Source organism: Rutilus rutilus, assembly GCF_951802725.1.
Source record: "Rutilus rutilus genome assembly, chromosome: 17".
In the NCBI taxonomy this organism is placed as follows: Eukaryota; Metazoa; Chordata; class Actinopteri; order Cypriniformes; family Leuciscidae; genus Rutilus; species Rutilus rutilus.
The window spans coordinates 5,304,303-5,322,518 of record NC_140230.1 but is presented as its reverse complement, the minus strand read 5'-3'; the positions used below and the strand labels follow the sequence as shown (position 1 = coordinate 5,322,518).

The window sequence follows — 18,216 nt, the reverse complement described above, 5'->3', positions numbered from 1 at the left end:
AATGTCTCAGTGATTTAAACCAGTTTAAAGGCAGATGAAACAGCGCTGACAAACAGGAGAAACACTGTGCACAACGATACTGCCAGAAGGCTTTTCCGTCTACAAATTCCCATCATTTACCATGGATTTACTGTAACGTTAGCCTAGTAATATTAACTGCACCATGAAATGTGGGATATACATATTGAACTGTATTATATTATTAATGTAGACAATGTATTAAAGGACTAATGGAATATAATTACAGTATTTAATTAAAGCTGCAAGCAGCATTTATCGGGGTTCAAGCAGTTAAGGCCTTTAAGCACAAAAGCATCAAAAGTTAGTACGTTTTATTTAGCAAACATGTAACCACTGACATAATAGATGAAAAAGACCATTTCTCACAGGGATCACAGTGGTGTAAGACACTCGATCCTGGGACAAACGGTCTACGAGTTATGAGCAATTTTGAACTTTTGGTTGCTGTAGCGCCACCTATGGGCCATTCGGGGTCATACTCTGATAGGTTGTTCCCAAATTGAGGCCTACCATCTGGCCAGGTTTCAAGTCTCTAGGCTTTACGGTTTGGCCTGCACGATGCGTTTTACAAATCCTTACAATTACAATAGGGTTTCAGCATTTCATGCTTGAACCCCTAATAAGAAGGAAGGCTTTTTGCCAGTTATAGCGCCACCTATGGTCCGATCTCCATGAAACTCTGCATGCTTCCTCACCATGTTCTGACACATATGCTCATCAATTTTTGTGAATTTCTGAGTTTTCCTTTGGGATTTATAGGCTTTTGAGTGTATTTTGCCACGCCCCTTTTTCTAAGTGACCCTGTTACAGCCACCCAAATGCCAAAGTTCAACTTTTTTTTGATAATTATTGATCTAGAGAGTCCAGAGAACTGTCCTAGACTGGTTTGGTTCCGATCGGGCCAAAAACCAGGGACTAGTTCGCAAAAGTAGGTTTTGGACAAAATTCGACATAGCAGAAAATTTTCCCTGCCTAAATCAAAATCAGAGATAGCCAATTTTGAACTTTTGGTTGCTGTAGCGCCACCTATGGGCCATTCGGGGTCATACTCTGATAGGTTGTCCCCAAATTGAGGCCTACCATCTGGCCTGGTTTCAAGTCTCTAGGCCTTACGGTTTGGCCTGCACGATGCGTTTTACAAATCCTTACAATTACAATAGGGTTTCAGCATTTCATACAATAATGTATTTAGGCTACTGTTTTTCATACAAATACCATAGAAACCATAAAGTTACATTTTGCCATGATAGTGAGGTGCTGTAGGCTATGCCTGGTTTTATCTGTGGTTATCATGATCTAAATGCATGATACTGGATGACCAATGGTTAAGTTTAATAAAACTCAAACAGTCAGAATATTACATTTTACCAAATAAAAATTAGCACATGCAGAAACTAAGAAATTAATTGTCCAATAAAGATATATTGTTTTTTTTAAGGAAAAATGACAAATGTTTGAATGTTCAACCTCAGATTTGTGAAATGTTCACCAGTTTGGCAAGTGTTTGTCCTGATATGTTCTGACAATAAAGAGTAGTTTAAAACCACAATTAACGCTCTGGTTTCTACAACTTTCACTTAGGAGCAAAAATCTGCCTTTAAACTTGAAAGAAATAAAGATTTGACTTTTATCGTGATAATTATCGATATCGACTGATATAAAAAAAAAATTGCCCATATCGCCCAGCCCTACAAGGGAGCCAAAACAATTAACATGCCATCAAATAGTCAGTTAGCTGACTCCAAACAACTGTCTCCATATTTTTGTGTTTTGTGCAAAATCACTCGACCACAAACCCTTCCTCCAATCTTGTTTTGTTGACGTGTTGTCATGAATGTCATGACGAGCTTCAATCTTGTAGCATGCGCTTGGCCTAAGAGCACGCAGAGGTTATAGAGGACAAAATCAGTTAGTGACCTCCTTAGTCATAATATCCATGACAGACCTTCAGCAGATATCCTCTTGTTTTAAATATTAACCTTGCACAGCTGCCGTTATCTCAGGACCCTGGCAGGAATGTGTTAGGGAGGAGGAGGTGCTAAAAGAAAAGAGATACGGTCCAGATCTTCATGCACTGACCTCGCCATTATTTCCCTAACTGCAATGTGGAACAGTGGAACAAAGTGGATCTCATAACAATATGTTTTTTTCTTCTGTTATCCCTCAGCCTACCTGCTGCTCTCAACCAATGGTGGAACTATAAAGCGGACAGTCTAAACTCTTCATTAATAAAGTTTGAAATTCCCATCTTGTCCGATGACCTTTCTGGAAAAAAAATATAATTAACTGCTTATATGTTAAATGATTATGAACGGTTGTTGTAGTTAGACAAATATTTTGCTTCCAATATACATTTTTACAGTCTATTTCAAGAAAAAAATTGTCTTAAGCAAGACATAAAGTACAGAGATATAAACCCTTAAAGCAATAGAATCAGTAAAAGAAGAGTGCTGTTTGAGTCTTTTGAACACACTGGTAAACCTAACAAATGTCCATAATGCATTATTGTTGACTTTATTGTGTAAATCTTGCCATTTATTTGCAAACTATCCCTTGGTTAATCAGAAAAGTTCCCTCTAGTTTAGATTTGTACGAATACCATTTTTGTGATGGAAGTGAACGTTTTTTGAAACGGGTCAATCTCAATTGAATTATCACTCATTTTCCCGAATTATGCAGTTATCGTTCTTTTTAGTTTTGATCACTCATTTTCCAAAGTCAGCTTTAATTGCCAATACACATTAAATTTTGAGGGAGCACAACAGAAGTTGACTCCACACATCAATGTTGTCTTCCTGAAAATGGTTTTGTCACCATTTGTGATTAGTGTTTGCTTTGGCTGAGCATTTATGGAACTTGCCTTACATTAATAGAAGGGCAAGAAATCATGTTCTGGGGGCTGTGAAAGGAAGTCTATGGGATATGCTACTTCTTGAAAACTCTGGCTTTTAGTATGAATATGTTAGCCTTACTGTTATCTGTAAATAATCTATTGTGCTCTAAAACAATGCATTCGCATTTAGAAGATATAAGCATTCAAAACTTACAGCCTCACACTTCCTCCAGTATGGATCAATGATTTTGATGACATCACTCTGCACTTCAGCTTCTCATCAGATTTTCTTTCCAATCAAATGTTATCTAGAATCTGAAGCTCCGCCCCCTACTTTATAAATAGACGCTGAAGCTGCAGCTGAAATCGGTCACTTGTTCACACACTATTTTCGACATGGTGAATGGCACTTAGTGGATAGGGAACGATTCAGACAGTGTAAATATGCTTTCCATTGGGGCGAAGACCACAAAACATATCGGACCCATTTGAATTCTGCACAAAATGCTATATTTTTTAGCGATATGGAGGAGATTAGGAGGAAACTCAACTGCAGCTTTTGGCTATTTAAATAGCTGTTAAATATGTCCTGCCCTGTCTTCCTGTGTCAGTGGAAATTACATCACCACATTGAATAATGCTGCGCGTTTCAAGGCACTTCAGTGGGCCTTTAATGTTGTAATATAAAAGTATGATGCATCATCTTTCAGCTATTACACATTTATATGTTACACATCGTGGACATTAACATTTGTAACAAAGAGGGCTGATAAAGGACCCATAAAATTCTGACAATACCTTGGATATGACCTCAACGGGATTTGTGTTGAAACACACAGGCATCAACATTCAGCATGCACAACCCCACAGTTGTAACAATCAAATTATTTTATATAGTAAGATAAGACTTTGGACATTGGACAACAGTTTAGTAATAATGACAACAAACAATAACTGCAAATAAAACCTGAATGTAGCAACTGCGATGTACTTGTTGCTGAAAATAGATAAAGAGTATACTCATACGTTTATTCCAGGGTTCCTCGGATCTTGCCCCTGGATTTGAGGATCCCTTCCTGGTTTACACAGTGAAGAAATTACAACATATTTAACATCACAAGTTAAAAGTGATATGGTGACAAGTTATTGTGATGCCACACAAGAAGAAATCATGCTTCCTGGATGATGATCCAGTTTCGTGTTGTACTTGGTGAAATCAGATTCTGCATATTGAGTGGCACTCTGGTTCTAACCATATGATAAGTGTAATGTCATGTTTTTTGGGTTACAAGTAGTTCAATGCATTCTCAAACATTTAACACAAAACTTCACTACATTATTTTAAACCAGTGAATGCAATATTGATAATTTCCTTACAGCAAAATCAGATCCTGTATTAAAACAAGACCTGCCTGAGTAATACACCTTAGCCGCTTTCCGACCAAGTAGTTACAGGAACTTAGTTCTAGGAGCTGTCCACTTCTAAACAGTTCTATGAACTACTCTCCCCCAAACTCGGTTTTGCTGTTTGCGTTCGCACTGGCCAAGTGGCCATAGGAACTAGTAGGAGGAGTAAGGGAGTGACGTAAGCATGGTGACTTTTATTTTGACGGCGCGACGGACCTTTATTTTGGCGCCGCTGAGAACGCCAGAGCAAACAATGCTCGCATTCTCTGTGTTTATTAGTTAGCGATCTGTCTAACAGTACTGTTTAATATGTTATTAGATAGAACTGTTATAGAAAGTAGACAGTATATGAAAAAAAGGTTGATGTCCAGTGTTGCTAGCTGGGCAGATAAACATAATCATGTTTGGCTTGGTCCCCTCAAAGTTGCGTTGGATTTTCTCTTCAGCATAAAGGTTTAGAGACCCATCTATCACTGTTTTCCATGTTTGTATCTAGTTTCTGGAGTAAATATAGGCTATAATCTGTGTGTTTACATTCTAGCTGTTTTAAAATGGCGGGTGCTGGTGTTCCGCGTGCGTTCGGTCAATCAGCGTACACTAACGTCACGAGTAGTTCCTATAGTGCTGGTTTAGACCCTACTCTGAAGTAGGACCTAAATTAGTTCCTCCAAATGGAGTTCCTAGAACTAAAATCGTTCCTAGTTCCTGCGGTGCGAACACACCGACATCCGGGTACTTTAGCCAATAGTTCTAGGAACTGTGAAAAGGTTCTTCCGGTCGGAAAGCGGCTCTTGTGAGTGATGCTACTGATACAGTCAAACCAATCATCATCAAACTTGCAAATCACCAGAACAGTCGTCATAGAGAATGACCTCAACCTTTAAATGAACAGACTGCTCATTTGTATCAGGCCACAATCCACACTGTGTTTCCATAATGAATACAGAAAACATACACAATAAACATATCATTTGACTTCCAGAATGTCCTTATCAAGGGGTGCACTTTGTGCTGTGTTATCTTGCAAGTATTCTTCTCTATATGGTTTTACCAGCGCCCCAATGAAGCCTTGCGTGGCATTAACTTTCACCCACCCATTACTGGCAGCTGATAGATTGGATCTCTGCCAACCAAGCCACTGCAAACGTGCGCCTGCCCATGTAGGCACTTGGACTCAGCCCATAGAAATGAAAGCAATGCAAAGAGAGAGTTCATTCATTGATGAGTAAGAAACCTAAATGTTGTAGATTGTCTCATCAAAACAGGTGAAAAAAGATTACAAATGTAAACTGATTCAGTGAAAGCAATGCAACATTCTTCACATGGCTTTAATGTGGTCATGCATAATAATGTATTGTAGGAAGTAATTGGTTACATAACTGACATTTGAGTCTGGTAATTGCTTAGGTTCTACGTGCCACCGGTCAGGGGTGCTTTTTCCCATATAACGATGTAGCTCGCTTCTTAACTAGTACGATGCATTGTTGGAGAAATGATAACTAGCTAGTCAAGACTGTTTCCTGATATCATGTTAACATGGTCATACCTCTGTCATTTTAACCATGTTGGTTTAACAAAATATACAACTTGTCGTTATTGATGTCACATGTATGTGGTGGAGTAATAACTTCTGCTAATGAATCAAAGATGCAATTCAATGTCAGATTATTATAGTTCACTTACACAAGCTACAGAAAGCCGTTTTCAAATCACATTAACATGCAGTATATAACTGCCTTACACTTTACTCCCATATAAATCCAGTCATTAGCTTTCTCCATAAAGTAATTTCACAGACATGCTGCTGTAACTATCATGTCATCTGAGGACAACTTCACTGCTTTTGTTCCCTGTTGTTTGATTCAATGTAAGAACCCTCTTACGTCATACTCAGGGGTTCCCTTACCCATTTATGCGCATGCAATTTCTAAAGAAATGCTGATTGTTGACACGCTTAAATATATAGATTGAAATGTATATGTCACGTGTGGATGTATATAGTAAGCACACATAGACGAATAGCTCAATCAATAAAGTCTTTAATTCAATAATTCACAAAATAGGAAGGAGAAACTCAGAAAACACAACCATGAACATCGACGAAACCAGACAAAGAACTGAACAAAACAGAGAGTATATATACACAGACCAAATGAGGTAATTAATGAACCACAGGTGAACGGAATCATTAATCAAAACACATTAGGAAAGTAGGTAAAAATGACAAAGCACACAGGCAAACAGGAACAGAACAGGAGAGGGGCAAAAACAGTACATTTGGGAGTGGAAGGAAGAAGGAGCCAGGAGCAGAGGGAGCCAGGCAGGGACCCAAGCCACAGCCAGCAAGATGTTCCATGGCGGAGTCGCAGGAGGGAGGATCCATGGTGGAGGCTTGGGAGGAGGGACCAAGGATGCAATCTCCTGCGATGGAGCCGGCCGCAGTGGAGACCCAGACGGAGCCAAGGAGACACAAACCCAGGGTGACACCGCAGGTCTGAAGGGCCAAGGTGGAGCTGACGGCTCATGGGACTGAGGCAGAGGCAGGGATCTTGTGCGACAGAGGACAACGTTGGAGCCAGAGGGATGGAGGGCAGAGGTGTACCTGGGAGCCAGGAATCCCGTCGTGGAACCAGGGTGATGCCTGACCAAGGCGGAGACGGGGAATGAGGGAGCCCGGCAAAACTGGTAGGATGACAGGCCACGGTGCTCAGTGGCTGAAGGTGGAGAGGGGGATCCTCATGCCTAGGCGGAGCTGGGGACTTGAAGCAGATCCGCAACACTGAAGGTAGCCGACTGAGGATGAGCCGAGGGACTGACAGAAACCAGCAGTGGCATGGCTTGGGAGCTGGCTGGCTTTGGTAGAGGAGGTGGGAGAGGGAGGCTGGGAGGGATTTCTGTAGACTTTGAGCTGGACGGAATCAGCAGGAACGCAGGAGTTTCTGAATGGGGCAGAACCAGCGGGGACACAGGAAACTCTAAGCTGGACAGAACCATCAGGGGAGGGAAATTCAGGGGAATAATCTCTACCAAATCCAATTCATAATTAACATAGGCCAGTAGCAGTTCACCCTCAGTGGCGGGAGTGTGAGCGGTGCTCCATTCCATGCCCTCAAATTCCACCAGAACTCCCTCGGGGTCAAGCGTTTTTGCTGGATCGCGCACGGGGTCAGACATGTCCTTGCGTTCAGGCTCTGGGTTGGGGTATGGGGTATGGCTCAGGTGGGTCCTCTGGCTGTTGTGGGGCTGGTGTCGTCCTCCGCAAAAAGAAAAAAATCCCTGATGTGAGAGTCCAGGGAGCGATCCTTCTGCTCCAGGCATAACTAGAGGAAGTAACTGCGGGAAGGTCCATGGGGGAAAAAAGAAAATGCAGCGAATAATCCTTTGTTTTAAGTCCAATCTTCTGTCACAGGTGGCTGTATAAAGAAAAGAAAAGAAAAGAAAAGAAAAGAAAAGAAAAGAAAAGAAAAGAAAAGAAAAGAACCATAAAAAATGAATAAAACCCATAATAATTTCAAAATTAAGACAAACTGAACAAAACAAATTTCTGTCGTGACAACTGGTAATGGATATGACAGCTGATATGTTTGACCTTGGCTGAATAGATCTGCTGTGCTGCTGCTGTTGTTGCTGCTGCAGAGCAATACAGGACTTGCTACTGCTAATACACACACGACACGCTGCTGTGAGCAAGTAAGCCATACTGCTGCTATACAATATAGCATTACCCATAGCAGATCTATACTGGTGGAGCTGGGGAAGGTGGAGCGTTTCTGAAAGCGCACTGCAACTGCTACAGCAGGTTGAGCAGCGAGCTCATTGGCTACTGATACAGCAGGAACCAATCAGCTGTGCTGTAGAGAATGATGTGATTGCAAGCAGATTGAGTTGGGATTGACCTATAAGCCAACGCCATCTAGAGTTTCATGACAGAACTTTGTAATTAAACTGGAAATGATGATTTTCGATTAGACCAATATAAAAATGCACTATAAATGACACTGACATTTGATTTTTTCCGTGTATTCTATACATGATATATATACATGGTATTCTTACTATATTAACATCTTACTCTATCCAGACATATGATTCATACCAACTGAATAATTGATGCTGTTGATGAGGCTTTGTTTTGCAATGAATCATCAAAGTCAGATGCCCTCAATGAGTTAGCCAAGTGAGATTCCTTGCCAAGTTCCAGTGGGCTTTACGCAATGACAATCAGGTCTTTTATTCCACAAATGTCAGTTCCCATTCACAAAGACAACGCATATCACATGGCCAAATCACGCTGCTAAACACACTGAGCCATTGAAAACGGTGTCATCTTCTACAGATTATTGGATTACATTTATGTTTACACTTTATTTTGATGATCCCCTTTAGGCATTCTGTTGACATTCTTGCAAAGTTACTTATAGTCAATATAATGTCTGTTGGGGACCATCATGATAAAGAGTTAGCAGATATTAGTCTACTAATACTCTAATGAGAAATGTGAAATGTTACTTGATAAAAAGAATGTCAAAGGGAACCATCAAAATAAAGTGTTACCAGATTTATACTTTACATTTCCATCTTCAGTGCTTTTAGACTGTGATCCAATTTGGTTTCTTTTTCAGTTCATTTAATTGATGTGATTGACATAAAGCATATTACAACTTCACCATTTGTGTGACAAAATTCATTAAAGTTATTTAAATATATTATCTTTTCCATGTGTTAATTAAAAAAAAGTTAATATTTCTAGTAAAGATAATTGCAATAATGTTCAATGAGCAATTTCTCACTGGTGATTTCTCTTTTGTTTGGATGGGAATAGGCATTGTGGGAAAATGCTGCAGATGTCATTGAGCCTTTGGACCTGAACTGGGGAGCGGCTCTTTCTTTGTCTTTATGACATTCTTCAGTTCTTCATTTGTGTTAACGGGGTCAAATATGTTGTGCTTGGGGAAAGAGTTGTAAAAGAATGTCCAATACCAATGTTGTAATACATTACGTATTATTAACATAAGGCATTAGTCGTGCGATACGTTTGTACTGCGGCCAACACAAATACTTTTCTAACAAATCACTAACAATGTAACCAAGGGCCCTTTCCTCACAACTTAGTCTTGCTGGGTTATAAAAGCCAACAACATCAATAACACATGCCTATTCTCTTCTTTGTTCTTCCTTGCCTCAAAACGTGGAAAATCACAGGAAAGATCCTGCGGTGAAGCATCTGCTGGGAAAATATGTTTCCATGTCCCAAAAAAATCAGGCTGCATGAAACTGACATGAACACTGTAACCACATCAAGATCCTCTGTTTGTCTTACTAACACATAGGTTTTTTTTTTTTTTCAACCTTGGTAGTTTTATTTCCCAGGTTTTGTTTGTTTGTTTCAGAGTTATTATCGTTAACTAAAACTATAAAAAAAAAAAAAAATTAACTGTAGTTACAATTTAACTGAAATAAAATAATAAAAAGTATTGTTTCATTTCATTTAGTTTAATTTGAAGTATTAAAATAACTAAAACTACATAAAAATAATAAAACTGTATAGACATATTTTAATTAATTATAAAAGTGACAAAAACACACAACAAAATGTAACCAAATTTAAAGTGAAACCATAAAAACTAAACTAAATTCAAAATATTAACAAAAACTATAATACCTTTAATTAGCCTACCTATAATAGTACATAAAAAATACCTTGGACACTTTTCACCATGAATGAATATAAAAATGGCATATCAGTTTTTACATAAATCATGACAATCACGTTTACATTCTGCCACGACCAAACATTTAGCCCCATAAAAAATAAATAAAATAAAAATAACCAACAACATCAGATTAGTTTATCGAAACATTAATACATAACATGAGAAAATACAACAGGAAACAGAACACGCATACCGTTATGACACGGTAGATTCACACAAACAAGCTTTGTTGCTATGTGAACAGTGATGCTGTTGTGTGAGGATTCTGAGCATGCGCAGACGATCAGAGCTCCCTCACTGGTCAGCGTGCGCTCACCTCACACGTGCGTATGCAGAGAGACAGGAGATGTCCTTCAAAAAACTAACAGAGACAAACTGCATCTTGTGAGCATTTCAGTGTTCGATTTTAACACTGTTTTTAATCTGGAATAGACATATTTGTATAACTGTGTTTTGACAGGTATTTGTCATTGACAGGTATTATTCATGCCAAAGACTTTGCCCTTACAGCACCTGAGAGCACAGACCACCGGAGATGGACACAACTCGTCTCGCTTTCAATTCATCAGTGTGATTATGAATTGGTCGCACAACACAGGTTGTTGAACTGGAATGACAGGAAGAATTCAAAGAAATTCAAGATTGACATAACAAAGGAATTTTAATAGTCCAATACAAGCTTACAGATATGACAACAATTTTACATAATTAACAATTCCATCTTATTCTCCTCTTCTTTCATTTTATTTGATGGAATGAAAAAAAGTCTATCCATCAACACACCTCATATTCATATATGGGCCTCATATTCATGAAACACAAGCAGAATTAACTTTTCGGTTGCACTTTATTTTACTGTATGTGTAGTTAAAGTGTACCTAAAAAGTACTGGGTAATATAAGGTAACTACAGGGTCAGTACTAGTTATTACCCAGTTAGAAAGTAATTACATAGTTATTTACATGGGGAACAGGACTGCAATAAGTGCTACCATTTTTTGTGCAAATCTTTCAGTTATGTTGACGTACATTTTCAGATTCATGAAAGTGTTCGTATTTTCAAAATGTTAGTTGGTATGAGAAAATGTACACCTGCTCCCAACCACGGGCAAAACATCTAATTGTTTTGTGCTCTTTTAGGCAAACTGATTCATGGGGTTTATGCTAATTGTGAATGATGTTCTCCTCATTGGTGCGTAACTTAGTCACTATGAAATCAAAATTGACAAGTCTAATTTTTTAGGGAATATAGTGTTTATTATAAATGATTTATCCATGCACAATATTATATTTTTAAAATGTATCTGCTCTTGTAATCTTTCATCAGAATAAGTTTCCCTCCCTCTTGTAGCATAATGAGGGCGGGGCAACCTGTCACTCACACGAGATCCACCAATAACAAACCACAACCATCCAATTAATTCCATATAGACAAAATCAAGCCCCGCCCAACAATTTTTCTTGTTCCAGATGCCATTTGACTCAGATATACGTCACAATAGGGAAGCAAAGACTTTAACACATTTAACTTATCAAACCTGAGGTTTACGAAGTGTTTGTGTATCGGAAAGGCACATAATAAGTGCAAATTTCTCTGTCTGAATTTACTTACACTCACCTAAAGGATTATTAGGAACACCTGTTCAATTTCTCATTAATGCAATTATCTAATCAACCAATCACATGGCAGTTGCTTCAATGCATTTAGGGGTGTGGTCCTGGTCAAGACAATCTCCTGAACTCCAAACTGAATGTCAGAATGGGAAAGAAAGGTGATTTAAGCAATTTTGAGCGTGGCATGGTTGTTGGTGCCAGACGGGCCGATCTGAGTATTTCACAATGTGCTCAGTTACTGGGATTTTCACGCACAACCATTTCTAGGGTTTACAAAGAATGGTGTGAAAAGGGAAAAACCTCCAGTATGCGGCAGTCCTGTGGGCGAAAATGCCTTGTTGATGCTAGAGGTCAGAGGAGAATGGGCCGACTGATTCAAGCTGATAGAAGAGCAACTTTGACTGAAATAACCACTCGTTACAACCGAGGTATGCAGCAAAGCATTTGTGAAGCCACAACACGCACAACCTTGAGGCGGATGGGCTACAACAGCAGAAGACCCCACCGGGTACCACTCATCTCCACTACAAATAGGAAAAAGAGGCTACAATTTGCACGAGCTCACCAAAATTGGACAGTTGAAGACTGGAAAAATGTTGCCTGGTCTGATGAGTCTCGATTTCTGTTGAGACATTCAGATGGTAGAGTCAGAATTTGGCGTAAACAGAATGAGAACATGGATCCATCATGCCTTGTTACCACTGTGCAGGCTGGTGGCGGTGGTGTAATGGTGTGGGGGATGTTTTCTTGGCACACTTTAGGCCCCTTAGTGCCAACTGGGCATCGTTTAAATGCCACGGCCTACCTGAGCATTGTTTCTGACCATGTCCATCCCTTTATGACCACCATGTACCCATCCTCTGATGGCTACTTCCAGCAGGATAATGCACCATGTCACAAAGCTCGAATCATTTCAAATTGGTTTCTTGAACATGACAATGAGTTCACTGTACTAAAATGGCCCCCACAGTCACCAGATCTCAACCCAATAGGGTTTTAAAACCCATAAAACCCATAAACCCATAAAATATCCTTTGGGATGTGGTGGAACGGGAGCTTCGTGCCCTGGATGTGCATCCCACAAATCTCCATCAACTGCAAGATGCTATCCTATCAATATGGGCCAACATTTCTAAAGAATGCTTTCAGCACCTTGTTGAATCAATGCCACGTAGAATTAAGGCAGTTCTGAAGGCGAAAGGGGGTCAAACACAGTATTAGTATGGTGTTCCTAATAATGCTTTAGGTGAGTGTATATATATATATATATATATATATATATATATATATATATATATATATATATATATATATATATATATATATATATATATATGGAAGTGTCATGAATGTGGCCCATTGTGGTAAACTACCGTGAATGTATGTCAAGCAGTAAATTTCTACTGTATCCATGGAGAGTATAAGGCCACAGTCATATTTTTTTTGTGAACAATTGTTTTTATTGAGTAGTCAGTTCAATATATATGTAAAAAAAAGATACAACATATTAAAGTTTAAACCACACCCAGGTCACACTTATATTGATGATGATGTGGTTATGACAGGCTGATCTACTCTGCTGTGGATGGAAGAAGACAGTGGCCCTGGTTTGTGGTTTTAGTAGTGTTTTCCACCCTCTAGTGGTCATTTTTTTCTAAATGTGTCACATCTTGAAAGAAAATAGATCTAATTTCTGGTTTACTACTCAACTTCTGAAGACTGGGTTAATATGTCAAATAACAATGCCAGATGGATTGATTGACATGTGTTAGCCATGATCATTACATTATATTACCAGAAAGGTTGTAGAAAGAACGTCAAAATTAGAGTTACTGTTTATGTGATATATTGTTAAAAGCGCTATATAAATGAAGGTGACTTGACTTGACTTGATATCATAAGAAGAGTATGAAGTAATGTGAAAAATTCTGAAAAAAGGCTCAGGTTGTTTTTCTCTTGTTCTTCAGCCAAAAATCAATAATAATAAAAAATATATTGCATTCGGAGAATTTATCACTGGCACCGGGAAACTAGATTCTGACATTTTAATATTTGACACTTGTCACCATACTACAGTATATTATTATGTAGACAAAATACTCCAAGACACTCATGTGGTAAGTAAACAGCCTTTTATGAACTGGGCTAAATCATTAAAACCAGTTAAAAAATGCATTACATGCTACATTATTGTTCAATTGTTTGATTTTAATTTAGTTCATTTTGTTAGGTGTAGTTATTACCTTTATGTTTTTATGTTTTGTTTTGTTTTTTTGTACAGGTGAAATTACAGTACTGTTCGATATATATTCTCTGAAAAGTCTTAATATCTAAAACATGTTTACCTATCAGGGAAATGGTCTTGTTTTTAAACCTGGTAAAGTCTGACATATACAATAATTACAATATATAATAATATGTTGGAATAGTTTATTGGGCTTTCAGACAAAAAAAAAAAAAAAAAAGAAATTGCCCACATATAGTATAATATAAATAGAATATGGAGCTTAAAAACCTCACTTTTAATCAAGAAGCCAAAAATTTGCACTTTGGTGCAGTTTCTGGTATTTATATGACCAAAAAGTAAAATAAAATTTTGATGCTTTTAATGTAAATCAATGAGATTTTTATAACAGTAAATGCACATGAATATCAGTTGTCACTCTATATCAGCCAATATTATGTCTTAGTTAGATGATATAAATGCTTAGTTTTATGATGAAAACTGTAGTTTTAATAATGCAATACAATACAATGTTGATTGAGAGATGAATCATATCGCATACACACATTTTAACATGATTTTTCTGAACATGATGTATGGATAATCAAGTAAACGCTGCTACAGTACAGTGAATGTTCATCTTGAAATATTACTAACAATATCAAAGTTATTCTTACATTTACTTTATAAAAATCATGATCTCACAACAAAAATATATTTGTAACACAACATGAAAAAAAAAGTATAAACTATTAATTATCATATGAAGCACTACATCCACTGTTATATAGTCCATAGAGGCTGAATCTTGCCATTCCATTAGTATCATGGCATTTCAAAAAAGATTTGTCATGGCAAAAATGTATGCCACACACACCTGAACCCCTATTTTAACAATGTCCCACTTTCCAAACACCAAAAGGCCAAAGATCATCCCAGCAGTGGTTGCTATTGTTCCTCCCCATGAGGATGATTTCACAGCTAAAGCTGCAGCTCCTCCCATGGACACACCAGCCGCTCCAGCCGCCCCGCACAAAGCCCCCGCCGTACCACCTACTCCCAGCATCAGCGCCAACGCTTCAACTATCATCAAAACACCCACTGCAACTACAGACGCCCACACTATCACCTTTCCTCCAGCCTCTCGTGCCATCGGACCACCGACTGTTGCACCTAAACCAACCTGACACACTTCTGACACGAAGAATCCTGCAGAAACTGCCTGTACGGAGGATGTGTGTGTCATCCAGATGCTAATGTTCTCCCTGCTTATGTTTAGTCCTGCCCTTCGCATTTTTACAGACATGCCTGCCACCTCCTGTCCGGCATGAACAGTCAGCACAGCAATGGCAAATGTGGCAAACATTGCCATGCATCCCGTAAACATCCAAAAGCTCATACGCCGTGACCTCATGAGCCAAAACGACATGCTCAACACCAACACTAACAGGATGACAAAAACAAATCTGTAATCTCCAAACCCAAAGATGCCAAAGCCAGCGGTCACGAATGCAGTCACGGTCATCGGAATGCCAGAGAATGCAAGAAACTCCATGTATTTGTCCACCGCTTTGAGCAGCCGTTGTCGAGAAGTCCTTTTCTGCATTTCCAGTTCAACGCCCTTCCTTTGCTGTCTCTTAATTTCTACTCTTTCTCTTTGTTGGGCCTTCCAAGCCTCTAGATCTTCCTCTTTCAGTTCCTCCATCTTGCTGGCAATGATCCGCTGTTCCATTTCCATTGCTGCCCGCTGTCTTAGATCGACTTCCATAGCAAATAGTTTTGCTTGTTCTTTCCTGTTAAGTTCAGTAAATATTCCACAGAATTCCCATTCCGTGCATGTAAACTTCACCAGGACGTACATGAATAGTTTTAAGACTGTGAAAATCCCAAATGCCCAAAGCAGGCTGACCATCCCGTAGCTCATGCTCAGTTTTTCAATGACGGCCCCTAGTGTTGCCCCGCTTGAGGTTGTGGCGATGCCCGCGGCCAGTCCTGCGGATGCCCATCCCTCACTCTTCCTCACTCTTAAAAGAAACAAGGCCACAGAAGCGGCTCCGACGACCCCCGTCACCACCGCTGTCATTGATGTGATGAGCGCTGTAGTTCCTAGAAGCGAGCCCAGTCCCAGAGCCCCAACACTCTTAATGCCAGATACGACGGGTTTCAGATGGGTTCCTGAGATGATCCCGGTCATAATCTGATTCACTGGCACCTCCATGGCTCCCAGCGTACTTCCAGCCACTGATCCAAGCACAAAGCTAATTGCATACTCCATTAATGGGCTCGTTGTCTCTGGAAAAAAGTGAAGTGCCAGCTGTTACAAGTTATTAACATAAAGTCAATAACAGAAAACATTAATGTTTTTTTTTTTTGTTTTTTTTTTTCAAAAATCTAAAGTTGTGTCACTAAATGGAATAATCACAGCATTTTTTTGGACCAAAAACCAAATTCCTCTGCTTCTTGTCCCATTTTTAAACTTGGTTCCACCCCTTAAAGGCACAATGAAATGACATATTTTTTTTCCACCATATTGTGATGTACATCCGAGATTGTGATTCACAAAAGAAAATGCAAGCGGGGCTTGGTTATATCCATTGGTTGTTTATTGGCTGGAGGCAGATCTGAATGTAAGCTTGCAGTTGATAAGAAAGGGGCGGGGTTAAATGATTGGAGAAGTCCTGCATACATCACCAGAGAGAAGTGTGATATTTCACTGGAAGATCCAGTTATGACATTTAGATTAAGAAGAAAATAGAAAGGGTGAATTATCTGGTGACTAAGTTTTTGTATTAAATAAAATTTTATCAGCTAAATGAAATGTTAGTTCAAAAGTTACTTTTTTTGAATATATTTTCTAGAGGAAAGAGTGTTGACTGAAACATGTCGAGCCAGTTTAACCAGGTGCCATACAACATGATGGTGTGGGTATTGTGTCAACATGCAGGTTGTAGTTAAATATGAATATGACAACATAGGTTTTAACTTCAGTCAACAAAACTGTTTTCCTTAATACTGAAGTAACAATATCTCCTTGTATACTTTTCCAACCATTTGTCCACTGCACTTTAAATACACTTTATTCACACTTTAATTATGTGACATTCATTATACAGAATTGTCAAGTCATTGTCAGTGATTGTCAGTTTAGATTAAATGTTTGTAAATCAGAATTGCACAAAACAATAAATTTATTTTTTAAATGGCCGTCTTTTATACCTAATATGTTCTATACCTGTAGAAGGGTATCTGACACATACTGTAACATGTCCATTATTTTTTTTATTTTAAGATTTTTTGTAAATATTTAGATATTAGACCATGTATTCTCAATTAATATGCCGTTTTATAACAAATACATGCATAATAAATATCTAAGAATTAACAAGATGGTACACAAAAGTAGTTTTAGATGGAATTTAGCATATTACACCAGAGGACATTTCAGCTTTCTAAAAATATTCCATGTTAACTACCCAAATATCTATTTCAGAATTGAACAATGGTAAGGTAAAACAACACTGCAGATATTATTATATGTAATTTATCCAACCTGCCATACCTTATCAAAGTCTTCAATAACATCTCTGACCTTCAAGTTTATTTTCACCATTGTTAAATGTTAATCGGGTTTTGTCTTACTCTGCTGTGATGGCACCATGGTGATTCGGGCAAACAGGTAAAGTCCTTCCGCTTGAGTGTGTAGATATCACTCGCCCCGGCTCTCTCCTTTCCTTCAGTGCAGCTGAGACAGCAGCTCCTTTGCTGACAGCTCTGTATGTGTGTGTGTGTGTGGTAATACCAGTCATTTTTGACCTTGTGGGGACTTTTTTTTTGGTCCCCATGAGAAGAGAGAGAGAAAAAACTCATATTAAATTATTATTATTATTATTTTGAAGCCTCATAGCATAATTGCCTAAGTTTTTTTTAAATATTACTTAGGCAATTATGCTATGAGGCTAACGATATGTAAAATTGCAGATAGCGTATTGTAATGGGTAAATTGGGGAGAATATACAGTTTGTTCAGTAAGCCATTGTGTCTATGGAAAGTTCCTATAAAACACGTGTGTGTGTGTGTGTGTGTGTGTGTGTGTGTGTGTGTGTGTGTGTGTGTGTGTGTGTGTGTGTGTGTGTGTGTGTGTTTGTTTTTATCACATGGTGGGGTCCTCAGCATGTTGTGTGTGTGTGTGTGTGTGTGTGTGTGTGTGTGTGTGTGTGTGTGTGTGTGTGTGTGTGTGTGTGTGTGTGTGTGTGTGTGCGTGTGTGTGTGTGTGTGTGTGTGGCCAAGTAAACCCTACATTTTGGGGACAAAAAGATGGCAATAACCAAAATCCTTGTCCTTGTGGGGAGATTTGTTTGGTCCCCATGAGGAAAAAAAGCTTATAAATACTAATTGATTTTTTTG

The 18,216-nt window shown here is 38.7% G+C and overlaps 1 protein-coding gene across 1 annotated transcript; it reads right to left on the bottom strand.

Annotated features, from left to right (window-relative positions):
- Positions 1 to 14,303: 14,303 nt before the first annotated feature.
- Positions 14,304 to 17,591, bottom strand: LOC311276513 (uncharacterized protein). Its single transcript, XM_084386212.1, has 2 exons — positions 17,452 to 17,591; positions 14,304 to 16,104 (listed from the first exon to the last, which is right to left on the bottom strand). The coding sequence occupies exons 1-2, from the start codon at positions 17,468 to 17,470 to the stop codon at positions 14,648 to 14,650; spliced, it is 1,476 nt and encodes a 491-aa protein (XP_084242338.1). The 5' UTR covers positions 17,471 to 17,591; the 3' UTR covers positions 14,304 to 14,647.
- Positions 17,592 to 18,216: the final 625 nt, after the last annotated feature.